The sequence below is a fragment of the Ostrinia nubilalis genome, chromosome 2 (genome assembly GCF_963855985.1).
Source record: "Ostrinia nubilalis chromosome 2, ilOstNubi1.1, whole genome shotgun sequence".
Taxonomy (NCBI): domain Eukaryota; kingdom Metazoa; phylum Arthropoda; class Insecta; order Lepidoptera; family Crambidae; genus Ostrinia; species Ostrinia nubilalis.
Window position 1 is genome coordinate 6,329,431 of NC_087089.1, and position 25,019 is coordinate 6,354,449.

Genomic DNA, 25,019 nt, shown 5'->3' on the forward strand with positions numbered 1-25,019 from the left:
TAGATAATAATGGTTTAATTAATTGTCAATTAATATACAATATCATTATGTTAAAAGAATACATCACTGTACATTAGGATACACCTCTAGACAATGTATCATACGTAGTGATAACGATAAATGTGTAAACATTTAACGAAGTGCTCTCAAACTTGTATATTACATTGTCTACAGGCTTAAACTTATCACAAATTACATATCAACATCAACAATCTCAACTTGACAAAATAACGCAGTAGTTAAAGTGTTACATTATCGTAACAACTTATAAAGAAAACGCAGTTACAGACAACGGCGCATCAAGGTAAATACAACAAAAATATACTGAATCTTATCTGGATGTAAATAAGGTGCGATTTGCAACAAAAAGATATACTTACTTTGATGTGCCATCGACTCTACCGTATTAATTATATTACAATTAGAACCCTGCATATTACATCATATTAATTAGTCAGTCTAAAATATGTACAGTCAGTTTCAATAATATTGTACACTCAGGAAGGTCATTTTCCTTTCTTAACAAAAAAGATAAACATGGTCAAAATATCTTAAAAATCACTATTACTTACTTAAATGCAGTGGATTGGTTATTTTATTATTGGATCGATTTTATTTATAAATTATGTTGGTCTAGTAACTAGTTAATAAAATGGGACTTGTACAATACAAGTTGTACACTATCATAAATACCTATAATTTAAAAGAATAAAAAATCATTATTGTAAATAATGATAGTTATGTTATGTCTTATTTCTATGTAATTTAGTATTTGAGCGGATGATAATTTATCGAGATCTTAATAGATAAAATAATTACATGTATGTACTAAAAAAACAGATATTTTCTGCAACCAAAAAACTACAACTTATTAAATAAAAATGTTCCTTTTGCATTTTAAAGGGGCAGATACTCACAAACATGTACGAAACAAGCAAGCTAAACGAAAATGTTTCGTCTGTGTTGTCAACTGTACTTTTTTGTATATTACTACTGTTCATTAGAACATAGCATTAAAATGTTGCGACTCTACAATTTTTTGGACTAAAATACCTTACAAATGCTTGCGAATATCGTGCACCAACAGATTCTTGAGGTAGTTGTTCTCATTGGCAAAACATTCCACTATGTCGAAGTGATCAAACTCATCTTTGATCTCCAAATACATGTTCTGCATCAAGCAGGTGTTCTGCAGGAGTTCATAGAACTCCCTGCTTTGTTTCTTGAAAGTGGGACTGTCGTTTTGGCCAGCTAAGATGTATACCCGCACCCTCCTCATCTGTAGGTGGGTGTAGCAGTCAAATTGGGGGGACAGGGGGATGGCCCACTCAGGGGGCAACTGAACTGCTTCGTTAACAGAGGTGTGGACAAGTTCGCGGAGGTCATACACTCCTGAGATGAGGAAGGCGCCTTGGAGTCTGTTGGAACCGATGCTGCTGTCCAGGAAATCTGCGTTGGACAGTAGTTTTGCCACGAGATGAGCACCAGCTGAATGGCCGGCGAAGTACACCCCTCTGTAAAAAAACAAAAGAAATTGAATGTTAATCATGCTTGCAGCGCTGCAGTGGTCTTAGGCTGAGTTGAACCACCTAACCGGTTTTTTTTTTGTATAAAGGTTGACAGATTTTGACGTTTATAAGATGGTCCAACCCAGCCTTAAAGTTTAGGTTTTATTTAGTTAGATCTATATATATAAAAATGAAACCCGTTTCGCGTTGTCACGGCATCACGTGTGAACGGCTGAACCGATTTCGATAATTCTTTTTTTTTAATGTTTGTGGAAGTCCAAGGATGGTTCTTGCGGAAAAAAATATTAAGAAAATCTCTACGCTAAGGCGGTACGAAGTTCGCCGGGTCAGCTAGTACATTATAAATATTCACAAGGTATAGTCTTCGTGCGTAGAAAAAACAAGAAAAAACGGTCTTATCATTCAACAGATGTAAATTTTCAATCGACAAATGTGGACAAATAAGTCGCAATTTGTTGTTACATCGTTCGTTCCGAAAGAATGTGACACAAACACTCAATACACTTTATCGTGAAAAAAGGTAATATTTAAACAGTCAACAGAAAATCTACTCTCATGCATTGTGATAAGTATCATTGTCACAACACACAAATGCTGATCCATGGGTATACTTTCTTGGTGGGTCTTTATTTGGCTATCAAGAAAAGATGTAAATATCCCAGCAAATGTATTTATTTCCTTTTGATATAGGTACGGTTTGCTTGTTACGTTTCCTATAAATCTTAATCACTAGTGACAATTCCATCGTGTTCTATAAAAATCTTCGGATTTGGTTTTATACCTCCTTAATATTACTTTTTCTAACAAATTTCCCTTTTTTAAGCTTTTCTTTTCAGTTTTGTCTTTTATTTAGATAGACATTTAGATAGGTTGGTTGTAAGTAAATTAACTAAGTCTCGAACCCCTTATTACAAAAAGCTAAACTCGCATTGATCACTAGTTTCAATTGAAATTTTTAATTTAAGTATAAATATAATTTACTCAAGGGAGGCACTTTGTATGCAAATGAAAATACTGATATGTAAATTATATTAGCTAGATATTACCTATGTGAAATGAATCTTAATAACTAAGTATACAATACTAAATTAAAAAATATCAATCTGTTTGAATCATAAGTATAACAATATGAGTTACCTACTCGTACTTCGAAAACGTGACGGTTTTGAAATTAACCATATCATCATGAATGAATATAAATCAATTAGTTTTAGTTCACAGGGTACAGTTGTAAAACAATAGTTGTGTTATATTTTGGCGAACCGTGAGTGAAAACTATTGTTTATAAACACATTTTGACAAAACGTGTGTATAATGCTAATATCAGGAATTGTTGTACTGTAGCGTGAGGATAAACGTGACACTTGTATTCGTACATAGAGATATTTATTTATTTATTGTGTGGTCCACAGCAGTTATAGGCCTGCGGTGCACCTTTCAGGAATTAGGTACGGCAAAGTAGCATAATTTATTTCCAATTCGGATACTATAGTGTTCAGCTTTATATCTGTACCTATACTTACTGCCTAAATCGCAAAAAATAGGTACACCGAATTTATTCTACTGAAAAGATATGAAGAAAAGCGACATAATATCACAAATTGTAATTTACTGGGCTATTAGTTATCTTGTGTAGGCAAACACTTACTTAATATTCATCCTAAATACATCCACATAAATTAAAACAATAAAAAAATAATGAATGGTTACTGTCTTGAAACCAGAAATGAAAATAAAAAACTTAACACAATTTGTTTAAATTCAAAAATCGAATGTCAAAAACATTCGTCCCACGTAATGAAAAATGGCCTAAAACCTGTTTGAGGGGCCGCGTTTATTTTTCTTAAGAGCCGTTGAATTTTGTATTTAAAGTAAGGTTGTAAAATAAAGTACATTATGCGATAAGTATTCGATTTCACGTTCGACTGCGTTAATCTGAGAATTTACATGCAATTCGTGAGTAGAAAACTTGTGTGTGAATATTTTACGGTTCACTTACGACGTTACTTTAGTATAGTTAGTGACCCGAGTTGACAAAGAGTCGGTTACGTTAGTGTAGATGTATTTTTTGAACCAACTCAAGTCACTAAACTTCTACAAATTGTTTAAAGCAGTGTTTTTCAACATTTTTCATGACATGAATCCCCGACCGTTCGCATTTTTATCCCATGCATTTTATAATGTTACAAAGATGTTGTAGGGACAGAATACTAACAATCCGTACAATTTTTTTATGCATTTGCATAATTAGATTTTATTTTTTTTTAAATTTATTTCGGATGAATCTCTATAACTTTATTTTTTTTACTGAGGTAGTTTTTACGACCTCTCTCGCGACCCCCCCTATAGTGGCTTCGCGACGCCCCAAGCGGTCGCGACCCACAGGTAGAAAAACACTGGCTTAAAGGATTTTTATGATGGTAATGAGTATTTATATGATGTTGAGTCATAAATTACCTGCTGCCCATTTTCTCTGCATATTCAAAGACGAATTTGGCTGCATTCTGAATCTGGTTGACGATTTCTGGCAGGGTAGCGGCAGGGCAGAGGTCGTAACCCACTACCACGGTCTTTACCCTGGACTGGTGCAGGGGAACCACAGGGTACCTCGACAGCTCCCTGGAGAGCTCCTGCCAGTAGCCGCCGTGAACGTAGACCAGGATAGGGGCATCTGAAATACACAATGGTTGGTTTAAACCATAGTACCTACTTAGAATAAAACATCTTAGCTTAGAATAATGAGTACTATTTTACGAGAGAAAAATATTTTCTCCTAGATTTATTTGACTTATGCCCGTTTTCACCATCAATTCCTAATTTTTGAGTGACTCCTATGGTAACAAATAACAGGAATTTTGTTTACATAGTGCCCGTTTTCACCTTCAATCCCTAATTTTTAAGTGATCCTATGGTAGCAAATAACAGAAATTTTGTTTACATAGGGGACATTTAAAAATTAGGGATTGATGGTGAAAACGGGCATTAATGTGCGTAGAGTTAATCAAATTCTTTTGAGTTTGAGTGGAGGAATACGTGACTTTGTAGGAATAAACTATTTTAACCCATCCTGCAATAGGTGGATAAAATTGTATTATTTGCGTAGGAGCTACTAATGTACCTATTGTATTTAACTTTCTCTATAATTATGGTATCATCTAGAACAAAGTATTTAACGGGATACTGTACCGACAATTAATAAACATAAGAAACATAAGTACCAAATAAATAAACATCCCCGCGGCTTTAATAAGCGCTATTGTCTTCGTAAATATTACAAATTGAGATGAATGGTATTTAATTACCTTTATCTCCGTTGTCATTTTGTTCAAATATGTATCTTAGAAGTAAGGCACGTCATAACACAAGTCGTTCTATTAACCCACTTTTTTATTATAGTCTCAAACGCTTACCTCAAACGTCATCAAGCATTGTCCAATAAAATCGTTGATACTTAATAAACGAGTTAATCTATTAAATAAACATTAACACTTAATTACTTAGGGCTAATGGCCTCTACAATCATTAAAAGTAATAGATGCCATATAAATAGAAAAATAATTGAATTAAACTTAAGACTGGCGACATCACTTGTCTCTTGAAAAGAATCAATTAAGTCAAATAAATACTCGTATAGCCCATTTGGAGTAAAGGTCAACAATACTATGGGTAGGTACGAGGCAACAAGGATAATATTACTAGCAGCAGTTCAAAAGAAGTCGACTCCTATGGGACCTTTGTCCACTATGCGGTCGTAGGCAGTTAGTAATTCCGAATGATAAGGTCAAAGTGTGTTTTTTACAGAAAGTTTGAGTAGGTATTGGGTGTATAACACAAAACTATTTACTTTGGTGTATGGGAGAGTCGGCCGTTTGGTAAAGTGGTTCGAACGGAGTCCTATACTGAGTAATCGCGAGTTCGATTCCCGCTCAGTACAAACATTTGTGTGCATGTACATTTGTTGTTATTGGACTGGGTGTTTTCTATGAAAAATATGTATGTATTTACAAAAAAAGAAAGGTACTTATGTATGTTTATATGCGTTGTCTAGTTTGGGCTGCTTTACTTAGTTTGGGCCCCTAGTGGCGCAGTGTAAAAATATCTAAGGATATTATTTATTAGTCTTTCAAAACTTACCATCTGGCAGGTCAGTGCCCAGTATATCCAGTTTCTGTCCAGGGGTAGAACCATATTCTATTTCCAATTTGTGTGGAACGGTGTTAGTTGCTACATCGCTAGCTGAAAAAACACATTTTTACTATTAGTACTAACTTAAAATCTTTTTTAATTCGAAACAATAGGAGTTACGACTATTTACAAAAATAAGTTTTTATTTAATCAGGCTCGATGATCGTTAATGTTTTACTTATATGATTTCATTTGCCTTTAATGCATTGCATCACGTAAAAAACATCTCCCTAAATTACAAGAGAAGGTAAAATGTTGTCTCTTTCATGTGTTAGACCTTTTAATTAAAATTCCTGTCCAGGTGTCACAGGTATGTAACATAATTAGGAACAGAATTTACTACGTTTGTACCGGAATGTAAATAAAAGGAAGGATTGCAATTATCATTTACAAATGAGTGAGAATATTAAAATATAGGGTGTGTAACGAACAGAATGGCAAATTCTTATAGAAACTGCTTATTTCTCAATCTTATAATAGTGCTGCAGCGTCCATGATACAATATTAGACATAAAATTTTTAAGTTTGATTTCATCCTGAAAGCACTCTTAATTTTAGGTCAATCTGTGTAATTACATTCTGAATTGTTTCAGTACTTTCACTAGATCGTCATTATTTTAATGAACAGTCTAATAGGTATGTTTAGTTCCACGTTACGATTGTTTTCTTTCTCTAAAACGATGTTAAGAAGTAACTTTTCAAGTGGAGTAAGAAAAATATCTTATCCTCGTAAAGACCTTGCCTAATTAAAATCCTTAATTCCGTATAACAAATTGAAGGTTAGCACCTTAATTAAATATTATCGCTCTACTTAATGACGGAAAACTCCATCATTGCCATGTGGCACCATAAGATACATAATAATGGTGTACAACTATCATTATCTGTTTAAATATCATTATCTGAATAATCACGGCAAAAATAAACTACATTTTTTAATCATAAAGTATCATTCTATCGTTTTCTATCCCATCTTACTTTTTGTTTTATTTGGTTACTGATTAAAAATAAAACTTAATTTTGAAGTTAATGCCGTACAACCCGATCGAGTTAACGCGCACCTGGCAGCCGTGACGTCACGTCGACGCTCTATCACGGACCGAGCAAACGCAGAGAGGTGTGCGGATAAGTGCGAGGGAGAGTCGTATTCCAGCATTTCCAGCGAGGTGCGCAGTTAGCTCGATCGGGTTGTATGTTATTTGCTCCCAATTCTAGCGTTCGCTCCATCTCCGTAACAGAGCGTCGAGGTGACGTCACGGCTGCCAGGTGCGCAGTTAGCTCAATCGGGTTGTATAGTATTTGCTCCCAATCATTCTCTTAAATCACAATGAGCCTAGAGATGTGTAAAAGTAAGAGATAGTCTCACCTTCAGCGACAAACTTGACGTGATGCTGCAGAACCTCTTGTGACGATGGAAACCGCCTCGACCACTTGCTGGGGGAGTATTCCAACTCCAGGTCCATGGAGTCCATGATGACTGACATCTTGCTTGCGGTGTTTGGTGGTATCTAGAAAGATAAACGTAATCTTTAAGTGGTGTACTCATACAATAAGAGCAGGATTATTATAAATAGCTGACAACATATCAAACTATATTTTTGTAACAAAATATCATTAAAATGTGTTACTACAAGTAATAAAATGCCACAATGTTTATACAGGGTGTTAGGTAAATGGGTATATGAGCCGACACTAACCCATGTTAACATGGCCATACAAATGGTATGGTGAAATCAGAAATTTGATATCAATACTCAATACTCAAATCTTTATTGCATTTCACAGTGTACATTAGGTCTTAAATATACATATAATTGGATCACCATGAACCCTGTCGGGCACAACAACAATGGAGAGGAGGAATTTAAATAAGTAATAATAATTTATTATTGTATTAAACTAGATTCTTTAATATTATTAATTAGAATAAATATTAAATTATTGTATTTAGTGTATTATTATATTAGAACTAATATAATATTACTGTAATATATATTTTATTATAGGTTATGTAATTTGTTTTAATATTATATTTGTTTTAGATATTTGTGTATTCTATTTGATATTTTTATCTTCTAAAAATTCCTTTATAGTGTAATAGCATTTTTTTATTATTATATTTTTGAGATCGTTTAGAAAGTGTTTATTATCTTTTATATTTCTTAAGTAATCTGGCAGTTTGTTGTATATTTTAATGGACATTACTAATGGGCTAGAAGAGTGGTGTTTCATTATGGAGGTCGGTAAGTAGTGCTAATTTATTTCTATCGCGAAGTTGATATTTGTTAATATTACCATCTCGTTTAGTATACAGATTCAATTACTTGCGAACGAACTTGCATATCTCTAATATGAAGATACAGGGTAGTGTTAAGATTCGATGGAATTCAAAATGAGGTTTACAACTATCAGTGCTTTCTATGTTGACCAAAATTCGTATAAGTTTTTTTGCATCGTTAGTAAACTGGGAGCTTCGGTGCTACTTCCCCATAGAATGACGCCGTAGCTGAGCCACGAGTATGCGTAGGCATAGTAGGTAGTAATCGCAGTGGCTAAGTCAGTGGTTTTCTTTATTTCACGAAATGCGTACGTAAAGCTACTTAGTTTGCGGCGTATTTTTTCTATTATGAGACTTCCAGTTTACATTGTGCATTGGTATCAATAACACAGGCCTACAAAAAAAACTTTTTTTTGGTGCAGCTCTTTTTGTATATACGGTCGATAAAATGGGTAATGGACAATATATTCACAGACTTCATTTCAACTCATCAGCTCTAGTTTGTCGACTATCCTCATTTTAATTTTTTTACCGCCTTGTTCGCAAATAGTCATTATTACATTAATGTCGATAAACTTTATGTTACTATTTCATTATGGCTAGTACGTCTAGATGTTGTGTTAACTATCCTGATTCATTTTGATAAGTTTGTGGTGATTACTACTGAAAGATCAGTTTAAAACCATTAAAAACACGGTAAATCTTTTATATTTTGCTTACTTTGGTATTGAAATTCGGCACAAAGATTAAGTGTAGGTGCTTCTTCATATTGTATGTAAAATATGCGTTGAACATCTGCGACGATAGGAGAAAGGCACACTTAAGTTTTTGAAGCTTGGAGTGCCTATGATATGGCAAAAATGGTTAATGTTTGCAGTTAATTTCACAGAATTTTCCTGGTTTAAGTAGGTAGGTACTGAAAAACTAAAAGAAGGTATTTTTGATGGACTTCAAATAAGTCTATTAATAAAAGACACCACTAAATTTGAGATTTCCATGAATTATCTCAACCGAATTCGCAAGGCTCATACACTCCATCCTCTGTACGCAAGAATTGTCAACTTTGTAAGACGGAACCTGAACATGCCCTGTTCAAATGCAGTTATTTTCTCTCGAAAAATGCGCCAACTCGCCACTCTTTAGTTACTAAATGTAACTTTTGTCTCAATTGTTTAGGCTTTCATAACATTAAAGATTGCAGATCTCAAAATCGTTGCTCAGTTTGCCAACGTAAACATCACACTCTTATTCATATAGATAACTTTAACGTGAATAGACCTATGACGTCACAACAGCTGACTTGCAGCGCGACGCTTTCGCCGACCGACGCGTCCATGTCCGCGCCCGGTCCGGTCACGCCGCCGTTGCAATCGATGCCAACCAACAATGTATCTCTCTCTGCAGTCACGCCGTCGATCGCTGATGAATCTAGTACCACGGTCTTATTACCCACCGCGTCAGTGTATACTTATGACAATAATAAGACGTGTCAAAAATTACGCGTGTTTCTAGACACAGGTTCGATGAGCAACTTTATCACAAATAAATGTTGTGCGCGACTGAACTTAAAAGTCAATCCGCTACCTACCACTATTAAGGGCATAGGTCAGTCTGAAAGTGTGTCGCTAGGATATGTATCTTTCACAATTGCCTCACGCTTTGATCCCAGGTGTAAATACACAATTAACGCACGCGTCATTGATACAATAACCGATTATTTACCTAATGTAAGGGTTGACATAACCCAGTTATCGCATTTACAAGGTCTTCCTATGGCTGATGACAGCTTCGATATCCCTGCTGAAATCGATTGTTTGTTAGGCAATGAGATATTCCCGCTTCTTTTAGGTAGTAATAAAATAACTTCACCGCAATCCTCTGTCATCGCTATCGAAACCACGCTCGGATATCTCGCTATGGGACGCGCTCAGTGCTACTCAGCTCATTCACGCAATGATAATAAAGCATTCTTTTGCAATGTAGACTCGCACTCATTAGAATCACTCACGCAACGCTTTTGGGAGCTTGAAAGTGTACCTACTAAGAGACACATCAGCCCTGACGATGATATATGTGAAAACATTTTCCAATCAACTCATTCTCGCGACGACTCTGGGACGTATACCGTTTCTTTGCCATTTAAACTTGACCCATCAGAACTCGGCGATTCTTACTTTACTGCTAGGCGTCGCTTTTATAACTTAGAGAAAAGGTTAGACTCAACTCCGGGCTTACGCACTAACTATAATGAAAATATTCAAGACTGTATCGATCGCGGTTTTCTGTCAAAAGTCGAAAACGCATCGAATTCAGAGGAAAATACTCCAAATTATTATATACCTCATCATGCAGTATACCGACCAGATAAACTCACTTCAAAAACTCGAGTCGTTTTAGATGCAAGTTGTAAAACAACCTCTGGAAAGTCGTTAAATGATGTTCTTTACACTGGCCCAAACTTACAAAGTAATATTTTTGATCTTTTAATTAACTTACGCATTTTCTCAGTCGCTTTATCTGCTGATATTGAAAAGATGTATTTCTGTGTAAAGCTTGATCAAAATCACCACCCGTTTCAACGCATATTATTTCGATTTGATCCTGAATCACCGATTGATACTTATCAATACAATAGGGTTTCTTTTGGCGTTTCTAGCTCGCCTTACCTCGCTATGCGTGTCGTTCGCCAACTCGCTGAGGACGAGCGCGCGAATTATCCTATCGCCGCGTCTGAAGCTCAATCCTGTATGTATATGGACGATTATGTCTCATCGATGGACGGGTTAGAAAAAGCTGAACAATCTTACCATCAAATGGTTAAGATGTTCATGGCCGGGGGGTTTAAAATGGTTAAGTGGATCTCGAACAACCCTGAGCTTATAAATAAGATTCCCGATTCGCATAAAAATCCACAGCTTGTCGATTTTGACACTGACTCAGAAATTACGACAAAAATCATAGGCATGCAGTGGCAACCTAATGATGACGTTTTTCTTTACAAAATTAACTCTACTAACTCTGACCAATGCACAAAACGCACGATTCTTTCCGCAACCGCTAGATTATTCGACCCTTTGGGTTTGCTAGGCCCTGTGACAGCGTTTCTCAAACTCTTAATTCAAGAATGCTGGCAGCGCGAACTTGAATGGGATCAGCCAGTTCCAGACTCAATAAAAAATAAATGGAATCGGTTTGATAGTGAGATTAACTATTTATCGCAATTAAAAATACCTCGTCACATAGGAATCACCGCGGGTTGTCACGTCACTATCATGGGCTTCGCGGACGCCAGCGAAGTATGCTACGGAGCTGTAGTTTATGTGCGCGTGAGCTCTGATGCAGATTCACCCGGTGAAGTCTTTCTTATCGCATCCAAATCGCGCGTCGCGCCTTTAAAGAAAATATCTCTTGCGCGGCTTGAACTGTGCGCAGCGCTGCTCTTAACAAATCTTTTATTATCGGTTCGCGATAGTATAGAGAATCGTTATCCTGTTAACACAATTTACGCATTTTCAGACTCGACTGTCACTCTCACGTGGATACATTCTCCCGCGTACAAATTTCACACATTTGTTGCGAATAGAATTACTGAAATTAATTCGAAACTCAACGCAAAAATTTGGCATCATGTTAATGGAAATGAAAATCCTGCAGATGTAATATCGCGACCGGTAACTCCTACAGCATTATTAAATCAATTAAATTGGTTTCACTCTCCTCAATGGACAGCTCAGCCAATCTCGCAATGGCCTATCGAGCCATTTCAAGTTTCATCTAACAGTGTTCGTCTGGAAGAGAAAACTATCGCTCTTGTTTCAGAGACAAGCTCTCAATCGAACTCTCACCCTTTCGATCGATTAATTGATCGCATTTCCACGTACCCAAAATTATTACGCGCTACTGTGTACGTGTTACGCTTCGCTAAAATACTACGTTCAAACGGAGTGGTTACATCCTCTGATTTAGAACTCGCTGAACTCTATTTAGTACGCCATATACAGGCACTATTTTTTACTCAAGATATGCACGCAATTAAAAATAATAAACCCTTTAACAAATCGCTTCTCAAACTTAACCCTTTCATTGACTCTGATAATATACTTCGTGTCGGAGGTCGACTCACTCACTCTCAACTCAACTATGGACAAAAGCATCCAATCATTCTATCGCCTAAACATCGCTTCACTCAACTTTTAGTTGATTACTTTCATGTATGTAATTTACATACTGGTCCTTCACTTCTACTCAGTCTGCTTAGACAGAAATTTTGGATACTTTCCGCACGTAACTTAGTACGTCAAAGAGTGCATCAATGCAATATCTGTTTTCGTTTAAACCCTAAATCTACAAACCCTCTTATGGGCGACTTGCCATCATTTCGCGTTTCAGAAGCTAAAGCCTTTGTTTATACATCGGTCGATTATGCAGGTCCCTTCTTTATTACTCACATTCGCCGCAGAGGTGTTAAAAGCCAGAAGGCTTATATTTGTTTATTTTGCTGTCTTACAACTAAGGCTCTACACATAGAGTTAGTTTCAGACTTAAGCTCTGATCTATTTCTCGCCGCTTTTCGTCGATTCATTTGTAGAAGAGGCCCCGTTTCCATGATATATAGCGACGGAGGTACTAATTTCATTGGCGCTAAACGCAAGCTTGACGAAATTTACGCTCTTTTAGAATCTGACTCTCACAAAAATTATTTAAGTTCACATTTGGCTGAACAACGCATTAAGTTTCTTCATAGTCCACCATATGGTCCGCACTTTAACGGCATCACAGAGATAAATGTTCGTTATGTAAAAACGCATCTTTATAAAGTTATTGGTCTTCAAGTGTTAACATACGAAGAGTTCAACACTGTACTTGTACAAATAGAAGGCTTATTGAATAGTCGACCATTGTGTGTTCTTAGCTCTGACCCAGCTGATATATCCGCTCTCACTCCCAATCACTTTCTCAATATTACTCCACTGAAATTCTTACCAGTAGAGAATGTCTCTGATATTTCTGACAATCGGTTAACGCGTTATCAGTTAGTCAATAAATTAGTGCAAAGCTTTTGGCGTCGCTGGAGTCAGGAGTATTTAACTTCTCTACAACGCCGTGAAAAGTGGAATACGGTGACCAAACCGATAGATGTGGGCTCTGTTGTTGTTATAAAAGATGACAATGCGCATCCTCTTTGTTGGCCATTGGGTGTGGTTGTGGAAGTATATCCCGGAAAGGACAAAATCATTCGCACCTTAAAGATTCGCACTGCAACCGGTACTTATGTTCGGCCTGTAGTTAGAGTTTGTCCTCTTCCTTTACAGTAACTCAAATAATGTTCTTAACTTTATTTTAACCTTAACTTTAATTTAACACAACTTTAACGCTAATTTAACTCGTTTAGTTCTCTCTAACGCATGCTTTTTTGCGTTTTTAACTTTATTTTTTTTTACAAACGCTACTCAATCTAGAGGAAGACCTCTAGGCCGGGGGAGTTGTACGCGCCAGCATTAAAACCTCATACATTTCAAACTCATGTCACACTATTCTATCACTCATTCTGACAGTCCTTTTCCTATCCTCTCCCTCCCACCTTCAGTCTCGCTCTCGCATCGCAACGCGCCGCTTCGCCTACCTATCTGGGCGTTAATACTAAATAAGTATCCAAAATAAACCAATTCAAATAAACCCAAATCGCGCGCTAAACTCATCTCAATAAAAATTCAAGTGTTTGTGAAAGTGAAAGAAGAACCAAGCTTGGACCGTCCTGTGGAGTCTGCTCAATCGAAGGTATCCCATCCCATTCCTATCCCAATCTCCTACAGCTTGTGTGGATATTTGTACCCGTTGTACAAAATTTCCTCGGAAAGCATGAGGCTGACAACTATGTAGAATTTGTATACGATGTGCTGGTTCAATTCAAAGATTTAGGCTATTACCTATATGGTTATAAAACTAAAATGTCTCAACAGTAACCCAGATCAATTCCAACAAAATATAGGAGAACTAAGCGAAGAACAAGGAAAACGTTTTCACCAAAATCCCCGGCACCAAAATGGCTGTAGGCCAGTGTAATTATACCTAGCAGTGTATGTTCATTTACATTTATTAATTCAAAGTTGTTGTTGTCAATATTTAATGTTAAATTTAAATTCAATGGTGTTTTCTGGGATAGGTGAAAGGACATTATTTGCGTTTTCGACAAGTTTATTTCTAAGTTGTGTTCGGATAGCCAGTTTTTTGTTTTGTACAGAATATTACTAAGTATTTCGTTTATGTTTGTAGAATCTTGACTTTTGAAAAGAATAGATACATCATCCGCAAACATCACACAATATTCATTCAGAGCTTCGGCAAAGTCATTGATATAAATCAAAAATAATAATAAACACCCCAACACGCTACCTTGGGGTATTGAAGCGTTTACACTTATTGTATCAGATTTGATTCTTTCAATTTTTTTGTTTTGATTATTAAAGTGCCCAATTTCTATTGTTTGCTTTCTATTATGAAGGTATGATATCAACAAGTCATGACAAGTAGGTACCCCTAATTCCTATATCATAGAGTTTATTTAATAATATATTATATTGCACTTTATCATAAGCTTTTTTGTCATGTCTATTAATATCCCAATTGCGTATTTCCTATCGTTAATTATATTATGTATTTCCTGGATATATTTGAATATTGCAAGGATGGTTGACTTGTTTTTACGGAATCCATTTTGACATTCACTTAGAATATTATATTTTTCGCAAAACTTATAGATACGGTAAATTACTTAGTTTTAACGTCATTTCTTGATTACATAGTTTAGGCATAATTTAAAGGCTGATTTACACCGTATTAAGTAGGTAACTAAATTTAAAAATAATTTTAAGTGATTAATTGCACTACTTAATACGTATAAATCAGCCTTAAAAGGCCAATTCTTGCAAAATCATGTTTAACTACTTAAAAAAAGAAACAGGAGTTTCTTGTTATTTCTCTAAACTTTTAGCAAGATCAAAAACATGATTTTTTTTCTTCTAATATACTACATACTAGGCTGTGTTAAGTTCATAATTAGATTAAATTATATGAAGATTCTTATTCTTCTAGGAAAATTTCGATTTAAATTTAGGAATTTAGATAGGTAATAAGCATAGCTGGGCACCGTTAATCAAATAGTGAACTTCGTTAATCGTTAAACCCTTAATAAAAAAATTAAACGTTAAAACGTTACATTTCGCAAGATTTAACGCAAGTTAACGTTAATCGTTAATCCGTTAACACATGATAATAAAACGAAAAAAATAATTGTACAGGTTCAAATAATTTCGAAAGCTTGTATCGCGCATGGAATTTATTCCTCTTTTATGTTTGCGCTACAAGCATTCGAAATTATTTGAACCTTGCATAAGTACAATTATTTTTTTCGTTTTAGTACAACTGTATTTCAGAATAAAAACTTGTTTTTAAAAAAGTTTTTTAATTATTATAATTTTATTTTACACTTTTTAGTAGTATCTCAATCTCAGAGCCTTGGTTCAATTACAATACAATTTAGCACCAAAGTGCTCGAAAAGACAAATCCAACGAACCCAAATTCGTTGCGATGCCGCCGTTTCATTTAGGAGTTCCTATGGCCACCTCATGACTCCATCATCAGACCAGCTCAATGGTACCATAACATTGCATTGTCATCGTACTAACATAAGTATACCAAATTTCAGCTCAATCGGTTGAGGAAAACTGGTCTTAAATTCAGTTGCAAGAGTTGTCCCACCCACACATACTAACAAGTGTCGTTAGTGATCTGGTTACAAAAACTGTTGTTTTGGGTTCTGGAAGTTTTGGAAGCCCGAACGTACTTGTCAGAACGCGTTTTTCTAGCGTTTTTCCGCGTGCCTGCTGTATCTTTTTGATAAATAGTAGGTACTGGATTAACGATTAACGGACTTAGGATAATTTAACGGAAGTTAACGAATCCGTTAACATTTTTTAAAGTTAACTTAAAAGTTAATCCGTTAATAGAAATGTTAACTTCGTTAATTAACGATTAAAGGATTAACGAGTTAATGCCCAGCTATGATAATAAGCCTCTGTAAAATACCTAATTCATTTTAAGCCCTAACAGGAAAAGAGCTGTATAATATGAGTTTGGCGTATGTGTGTGCCTGCATGCCATCGTACATCGTAGCACCCAAACGGATAAACCGATTTTGATCTAATTTATTGTTATTATGAGGCCAATAAACGTGCTATGCCCGAGTAATGTAGCACCTTGTGGCCGTGACATTAACCTTTTCCGCGTACAATACCATTTTTGTTTTGCAATTGTTTTGTGTTATGTTATTATTTTACTCTTTTATTTAAAATTATATGCTCGCTCTACATACTACAAGTGCAAATCCGGTAGGTATGTCTAGCTAGATCTTAATTAATAACAGCGACCACAAAGCATGATCTTAAGCCATTTTTCTCCAGCCACTGCTTAACAGCAAATTTAAAAATTTAAAGCAAATAAATTACTTGCAAATTTAAAAATCAAAGGATTAAATTCTACTGCTCAAATGCAACAACTTTCCTACAGAAATACTATCGACATTCTTAAAAAAAAAATGTCCTCATACTAATTAGCTGATTAGTGATGATAATTTATATGGAAAAGTTTTATTTTAATATTTGGTCTTACTTCTACTGAGGAAAATTGTTGCATTTGAGCAGTAGAATCAATTCTTTTTGTTTAATCCAAACCTACTTAAGAAGATACCCTTTATGTTCTACATAGTTTATAATACCAACAGCTTTTCTAATTAGAGTACCTACCGAATATAATTTTGCTGACAAAATTTTAATGATGTAATTTTTATACATAGGCATCGACTACATCCGGTAACAAAATGGCTCGGCCTACTGACATCATTTTAGAAGCAGATTAATTAATTATATTATTAATTGGAATTTTAGATTACATTCCCAAACTAAAATAAAAATATTACCTTCTTAGGTTCCTTGTCTGCTTCAGAGGCTGGTGTTACGAAACTAACAATAAAATTAATAAACTTTTCAATTAAAAGCATCATCTTGAAACTACACTTCAAAACTATTTTAGAGACTACAAAACTGAGTTACTTTTAAAATTAATAATACTCAATTAAAGCGTAAAAGACGCGAGAGCGGAGCGAGCGTAGCAAGCGCACTACGGCAAAGCAGACTCCGCTAAGCGCTTTTAGCATACTGCTCAATGGTAGGTTACACTAGTTAGTAGGTACTTTGTAATTATATTCTTTTGTCACAATGTTTAAATATTTACGCGTCGCATCTAGGGTTGCCAGGTGTCCGGCTTTAGTCGGACATGTTTGGCTTTTTACGGACTTGTGTTTACAGCCAAATTAATATTGTCTTGTCCGGCCTGTCCGGCTTTTGTTAGGCTTTTTATGCTGCCGATGTAGTCGAAAGTCGAGCCACAGAATAATATCGAGCACGCATGGGATGTTGGACTACTGATACCAAGATGATAATGATAGTCATGAGGTATGACTAATTGCACCCCCTCCCCCCGTGACATGCTTAAAAAAGGTATGTGTCCGGCTTTTAGGGTTAAATGTCCGACCAAATTAAGCACCGAATCCGGCTTATGTGTTTTTTACCTGGCAACCCTAGTCGCATCGTTTTGTCCTTTAGCACTGCTCGGGGTAAAGCGTTCAAATAGTGACAACGACCACCTTTATTACAGATACATTAAGAAAGGTTTTTATCTTGTTTTTCTTAACATTTTCTAAGTCACGTTTGGACAATTTAGATGTATTGTGTTTTACAGACGTCATTATTTGCTAAAACAGTAGATAATAGGTGGAATAATTTCATGAAATCGCATCGGTCCCATAATAAAATTCAAGTCAAGACAATTCAACTTTGTTTCCACTATACCAATTTAGTATACTCGTAGTACAAAGAGTTGGTTGGAATCTCAAATTGAGGTGAAATAAATATTGAAGATATTAAGTAGGTAATTTTTGTACGAATAAAATATGGATAATTAGCTATAAGTAGTCTATCTACACTAATAAATTAATTCACTAATGAATTCTTTTTATTTTGCACTTATCCGAGTATTTAGCTTTATGTTAAAAACTTCTTCATCAAACAAGCGACGTGCATTCTGAATGATCATTATATACTTATAGAAGTCACTGTGACAGTGAGTCTCTGTTTCATCATATTTTCATAGTTATTCAATCTTATTTATAATTGCCATGTAAAGTCTACCTTGTCAATTGTATTACCACGAACGATACAAAATGCAGTTAAAACTTTAAACTAGACTTAGAAGAAAACAAGTTTTTCAGTTCTAAGTTCAATAAGGCTGAGTTTCACCACCTAACTTTAACGGTAACTATGACGGTAACCAGTGCCTTTTAAGTACTTATATGGAGTTTGACAGATTTTTGACGTTTGTTAAAGATAAAGTAAGATGTTGCAACCCAGCCTAAGTAGTTAGATATCAAGTGTAGGTACTTAATTGATTACTCATCCGATGTTGAAAGTAAAACATCTAATCTCTAGTTTAATAGAGTAAATATTTACATTGATAACAGTGAATATAATGACAGAGGTTACATCATTGTACTTATAGCCCTCCTCAACAACTTTAACATCAAGAAATCTCAGATTTACTTTAGTAAATAAATCATAAATACCTACTTCATAAGTAGATAAAAAAAAGTTTAAAATAAAAGTATTAGTAGACAATGCTGATATGATATTAATTTCGTGAATGTCTGTTATATTTGTATAGATAATTTAATTTTCTATTGCAATCATCAAAACCGATGTCAAATACAGTTTATCTCAATTTGATGAAATTAGGGACGCTCCCTTTGAAGCCAATTGTTGATTGAAGTTTGAACCGTTGGCTTAGATGATTAAGAAAGGTTATCGGGGATCATCAATCTATTTTGTGTATCATGCCCAGTATTGCCCAGATGTCCCCACAAACGCGGACATGTAATAAATAAAATATAGTTTGTAAATAAATGTCTTGTCTATGTGGGGTGCTGATTAGTTAAAGTTTATATAACCCTGTTTATGAAGTGATAGATTTATGTAATAGCTAATCTAAATTATGATATTGTCAGGCCTGTGTTTATAAATTTTACGTTGTGATAATGTAGATTGTTATGTTTCTAAATGGACCCAAGTTGGGTTCGCGTTTTTAAATGTTGCGCAAATCTCGATTGAAACGCAAATTAGTTTTAAACAATTTTATTACTGAAAACGAAACGTGCTTCTCGAGTACAAAGTCAAGGCTACTGATAACTTGATACCTAATATCTTTAGGTATAACAAAAAAAAAACAAATTATAAAATCAAATAAATGTTGTAAAAACATTGTGCTCGTTTACGATTTAAAACTTTGTAGTTTCTTCTTTAAACTTGCTACTTTATCGTCTTCATTTTTATTATGAAGCATTTTCTCGAATGTGTCAAATAACTAGATGCTCTGGTGGAACGTCTTAAAATGTACGGGAGACCGGGGTGAGTTGTAACAGTTGAGAGTTGTGACATTATCGATTTTTGTAAACCTTAATCTGGGGGCACGGCAGTGCCCCCGCCAAGTCGAGCGCGAAGCAAACACTGCCGTACCATCCTTTACTGGAACCATTTCGCCGCATTTTCAGGCCTCTATTTGAGAACCTCTGGATAAGACCAGAACGCTGAAATTTTCGTTATCTAGTAAGCTATAATCACATACTTAAAATCCAAAATTTCAAGTCTGTAGGTCATTTAGTTTCAAAGTTAAGCGAAAGCAAAGTTTCGCATTTATGACACTCACTCACTCACTGATGATCATCAAAATAGAACTAGTACTTCCCATAAACTCAGAGAGCTGAAATTTGGTACAGAGTTAGGGTTTAATGACTACATAAAGGGAAAACTATAAAAACTAGGAAAATCGAAGATCTGGAGTAACACCACATTCATAATCAATACTACTAGCGCCACACCGGCACCGTGGTGTTCGCCTGTACCGCTCACCGCTAGATGGCGCTAGCACTTTGAGCGTCATTTTTCTGCACCGCGGTGTCCAGATTTTTTTTCCTTTCTAGATCCCCCCCTCGATTAAGTTGAATGTTGTGTAAATTTTGATTTCGTTTATTATATTGGCTAAGGTTAAGTTATTAAAACAACTTCTGCTTTGTTGTCCATTTTAAAGGTCGTTGAGTTTATTTGTGTTTAATATCGTAAAAAAAATGTCGATAATTATAAAAGAAAAGACGACGACGTTAAATAATTATGCCACTTTCTACAAAAAGAAGTGAAATCCCACCAAAAACATTCTGTAAAAAACTAGCCAAGTCTCGATGGAGCTGCTTGTTTATCTCTAAAAAGTAATGAAATCTAGACAAAGTCGTGCCAAGTCTATGGTTCCTTACTGCAATTTCTTTATTATTATAGTTAATGTTTTGTGACTTGGCCGTTGAACAATCTTTATAAGATAATCATACATAAGTATTATTGAAATACGCAGCTTTATCAAGCCTACTTGACTGGTTATTGAATCACCGTTTTCCAGGTGGCAATTTTCCATCGTCAATGGGTAGCGGTTCTGGCGACAGATTGGTGCAATGGTGTCATGGAGCACCTGGTTTTGTACCCTTCAACGGCCAAGTCACACAACACTAACTATAATAATAAAGAAATTGCAGTAAGGAACCATAGACTTGGCACGACTTTGTCTAGATTTCATTACTTTTTAGAGATAAACAAGCAGCTCCATCGAGACTTGGCTAGTTTTTTACAGAATGTTTTTGGTGGGATAAGTTTATACCATCAGCAAGCTCGCAACAGCGTGCATACTCGTATGGTGGCTAGAGACCTGAACTAAACAAATGGTTCTGTTTTTTCCTTTTGAAGTACGGAACTCTAAAAACGCGCACTGTTACGAGCTCGCTAGTAGTTAATAAGTTCAAAATATCGACAATGTCACAACTGTCCTCTGTTACTACAACTCACCTCAGTCTCCCCTACATAACGATATTCAAAGCCATAGAATATTTTATTCGCCGCTTATCTCTTTACAAAACGATACTTATCTAAATTGCTTCTAGTCTAAATCTGGTGGAAGATGCCAGCGGAAAAAAACCGTCGCAGGTCAACACCAGATACTTTCTACAAATATTATTGGTTAAAATGGGCTTAATGTTTATTTATTAATTAAGTAAATGCTTAACGTCAATAGATCTATTAGACTATTAGTACCTAATGTTTGTGAATACGGGCGTTAATCGGTTTTTAGGTATACCCAAGTAAATATAATAACTTGTTTACAGTAACTTTCGTTAACGATCTTCTTAACAATCTTTTTATTTGGTTAAGTTTAACTATTGTTATTTTTGACAGCACGTTACCACCTTACAAGTCTTACAATCAAAACAATCGAACACCACTCGTAGTATTGTTTAGTTAAGTCTGATAATGTCTTGCGGTTAGTAATTATTTGTTGTTACTTTAACGTAGAGTACTTATTGACCTAAGTCCCCGGGACTTGACTCAAAAGCTCGGAACAAAAGACGGCCCTAGATCCTTATCTTTTGCACGCTCTTGGCAAAATAACTTTGTAGGTACTTATCTATCTTTAACGCTCAATCCCAACTAATCCCAACTAATATTATAAATGTGAAAGTAACTCTGTCTGTCTGTCTGTCTGTCTGTCTGTCTGTCTGTCTGTCTGTCTGTTACGCTTTCCCGCTTAAACCTCGCAACCGATTTTGATGAAATTTGGCATAGAGATAGTTTGAGTCCCGGGAAAGAACATAGGATAGTTTTTATCCCGGTTTTTGAAACAGGGACGCGCGCGATAAAGTTTTTCTGTGACAGACAAAATTCCACGCGGGCGAAGCCGCGGGCGGAAAGCTAGTACTAAATACAGATAATACGCCCGTATTCACAAACATTACTATGAGGTCTCACAGTGCGCGTGGACGCACAGGGTGACACACGAACGAACACTGCAATCACAGCAGAGCTCTGTATAACGCTTTGCGTTGGATTTGCTGCTTCACTTAAGCAAGCATCGTTTTAGAATACGGGCGTTAGTACCTAATAATGCATGTAGTAATACATACATGCAGTAAGTAGATATCTTCAGGGCTGAATTTAAGTACCTTGAAGCCACGATAGCCGAACGGTGAAGGGGTCGGACTAGCCGACTCGTGAACCGAGGAACGCGGGTTCGAACGCTCGACTATTGTGGTGAGCCTACTCGTGACACAAGTATTTAGCTTAGTACGAGGGGATAACAGGACTAATTTTTGCAAAAACAAAATTACTTACTAAAAAAATACTTACCTACCTACTATATTCGTAAGGTTAAAAATAAGAGCAATATTGCTCGGCTAGGAAACGTTTATTGCTTGATTGCCCTCAATATCATCTCATATCCTATGAGTAACGCCACAAGTGACGTAATAATAGGGGTTAGCTCTTGCACAAACAAGGATGTTTGCCAAGGTGCTAATGTATCGGGAACAAATAAGAAAGAAAATAATAAAAGTTATACATATTAACCAAAAAGTAAAAGATAGTAGGTATGGGAATTGATGAGAATGAAGGAATTTTGTGACAAAGTTTCATGCGCTCTACTTACTTCTTCTCAGCACAGACATTCTTGTTTCGAAACAATGGTAGAGTTAGTTCAAAAAATGAGTTTTTCCCATCCGATCCCCGCGGATCCCCTGCAATCGATCCCTGGTGGATCGTTTTTATTTTTAATTATTTTGTATTCCTGTACGCGCCAGCATTAAAACCTCATACATTTCAAACTCATGTCACACTATTCTATCACTCATTCTGACAGTCCTTTTCCTATCCTCTCCCTCCCACCTTCAGTCTCGCTCTCGCATCGCAACGCGCCGCTTCGCCTACCTATCTGGGCGTTAATACTAAATAAGTATCCAAAATAAACCAATTCAAATAAACCCAAATCGCGCGCTAAACTCATCTCAATAAAAATTCAAGTGTTTGTGAAAGTGAAAGAAGAACCAAGCTTGGACCGTCCTGTGGAGTCTGCTCAATCGAAGGTATCCCATCCCATTCCTATCCCAATCTCCTACAACTCCTTTCTGGTCCTACCGAGCCGCATGGTTCATTTCCTATCCTTTACACTTACATAAAATCACAACTACACATTTTCACGCATCCGTCATTTTGACAACCATCTAGAAAATTCTAGAAAATTCGCTCGTTTGACACATTCTAGAAATTACTATTCGCTCAAACGTCAACTCGTTGTTTGTAAACACGTATATTTTTTAAATTCAATCTTTTAAAATTTTATTTCAATTCAATTTCAAATTCGCTTACATACGCTACGCATTTTATTTTCCTACTGGATTATAAATAAATACGCTCAACTCAACTCATTTTTTAACGCTAGCTCTCGTGCGTGTGTTTGCTCACCTACAATACAATGGAGGGAGTAAAACGCAAAATTAATTTGCTTGAAGCTAAAAAAGAAGCGCTTTTTCAGAGGGTTCAGGAACTATACGACCTCAGCCTAAAGGTCTCCGACCCTCAGATTGAACAAATTTTCATGTCTCGCATGCATTCGATTGAAAAAACAAGATCGGATTTTCTTGATACTATTGACGAACTTAATTTGTGTTATATGAAAAATGATGAGGAACTCAAACCTACATTTGCCGCACTCAACTCGTTTGACGATTTGTACTGTAACATCCTTTCGGTGCAAAGCTCCATCGCACAACTAAAGGCCAACACAGAGCGTCGCAAACAGGATTTCGTAAAAAAATTACCGCCTTTAGAACTAGTCTCTTTCGACGGAGCCCCTTCCAAGTGGCCCGTTTTCTACCAAAATTTTAAAACGCTTATTCATGAGAACACTGGTTTGTCTCCAGGTGAAAAGGCTCAATACCTTATAGGAAAACTTTCCGGAAAAGCACTTACAATTTGTTCGGGTATTCCACCGACTGGTGAGAACTATTACATAATTTGGAACAACCTATTAGAAAAATACCAAGACATAAGAGTACAAGCCTCTATGTATTTGGAACAATTAATAAACTTCAAATCGCAATCTTTAGATGAATTTTTGGAACAGTATTGCTCAGCTGAAGCTGCCTTACGACGTTTACAGATTGATGACCTTTCCGATTTCATTTTGACTCATATTGCTCTCAGTAAATTAGACAAAGACACTCTAAATTTATTTGAACAATCCATTAAGCACGTAAAAATGCCTACGTTTAATGATCTCAAGACTTTTATAAAAGAACAGAATAAGATCCATTCTTTACGCTCATCTTTTACGCAGAATAAGCTGTACGTTAATAATAAAACGAATTTCGCATCGCAGTCTAAAAACTCGAAACCGACACAGTCGTTTGTTTCTAATACAGCTTCTGGAGTAAAACCCAATCAACATTACTTCCAATCTCAACCGAATTCGCAAGGCTCATACACTCCATCCTCTGTACGCAAGAATTGTCAACTTTGTAAGACGGAACCTGAACATGCCCTGTTCAAATGCAGTTATTTTCTCTCGAAAAATGCGCCAACTCGCCACTCTTTAGTTACTAAATGTAACTTTTGCCTCAATTGTTTAGGCTTTCATAACATCAAAGATTGCAGATCTCAAAATCGTTGCTCAGTTTGCCAACGTAAACATCACACTCTTATTCATATAGATAACTTTAACGTGAATAGACCTATGACGTCACAACAGCTGACTTGCAGCGCGACGCTTTCGCCGACCGACGCGTCCATGTCCACGCCCGGTCCGGTCACGCCGCCGTTGCAATCGATGCCAACCAACAATGTATCTCTCTCTGCAGTCACGCCGTCGATCGCTGATGAATCTAGTACCACGGTCTTATTACCCACCGCGTCAGTGTATACTTATGACAATAATAAGACGTGTCAAAAATTACGCGTGTTTCTAGACACAGGTTCGATGAGCAACTTTATCACAAATAAATGTTGTGCGCGACTGAACTTAAAAGTCAATCCGCTACCTACCACTATTAAGG

At 36.0% G+C, this 25,019-nt stretch overlaps 1 protein-coding gene across 2 annotated transcripts in view; it reads right to left on the minus strand.

The window, feature by feature from the left end:
• Positions 1 to 25,019, minus strand: part of LOC135081011 (kynurenine formamidase) — a 33,022-nt gene continuing 8,003 nt past the window's right edge. Inside the window, exons 1-5 of one of the 2 annotated variants that reach the window (XM_063975737.1) lie at positions 16,968 to 17,170; positions 7,081 to 7,222; positions 5,664 to 5,765; positions 3,987 to 4,200; positions 1 to 1,514 (exon numbers count right to left, since the gene is read on the minus strand). In XM_063975737.1, the coding sequence (XP_063831807.1) occupies positions 1,055 to 1,514; positions 3,987 to 4,200; positions 5,664 to 5,765; positions 7,081 to 7,222; positions 16,968 to 17,051 (1,002 nt within the window). In that variant the 5' untranslated portion in view covers positions 17,052 to 17,170 and the 3' untranslated portion in view covers positions 1 to 1,054. Of the gene's footprint in view, positions 1,515 to 3,986; positions 4,201 to 5,663; positions 5,766 to 7,080; positions 7,223 to 16,967; positions 17,171 to 25,019 lie in introns of those variants that run through there. The other variant, XM_063975743.1, reaches the window with a different exon arrangement.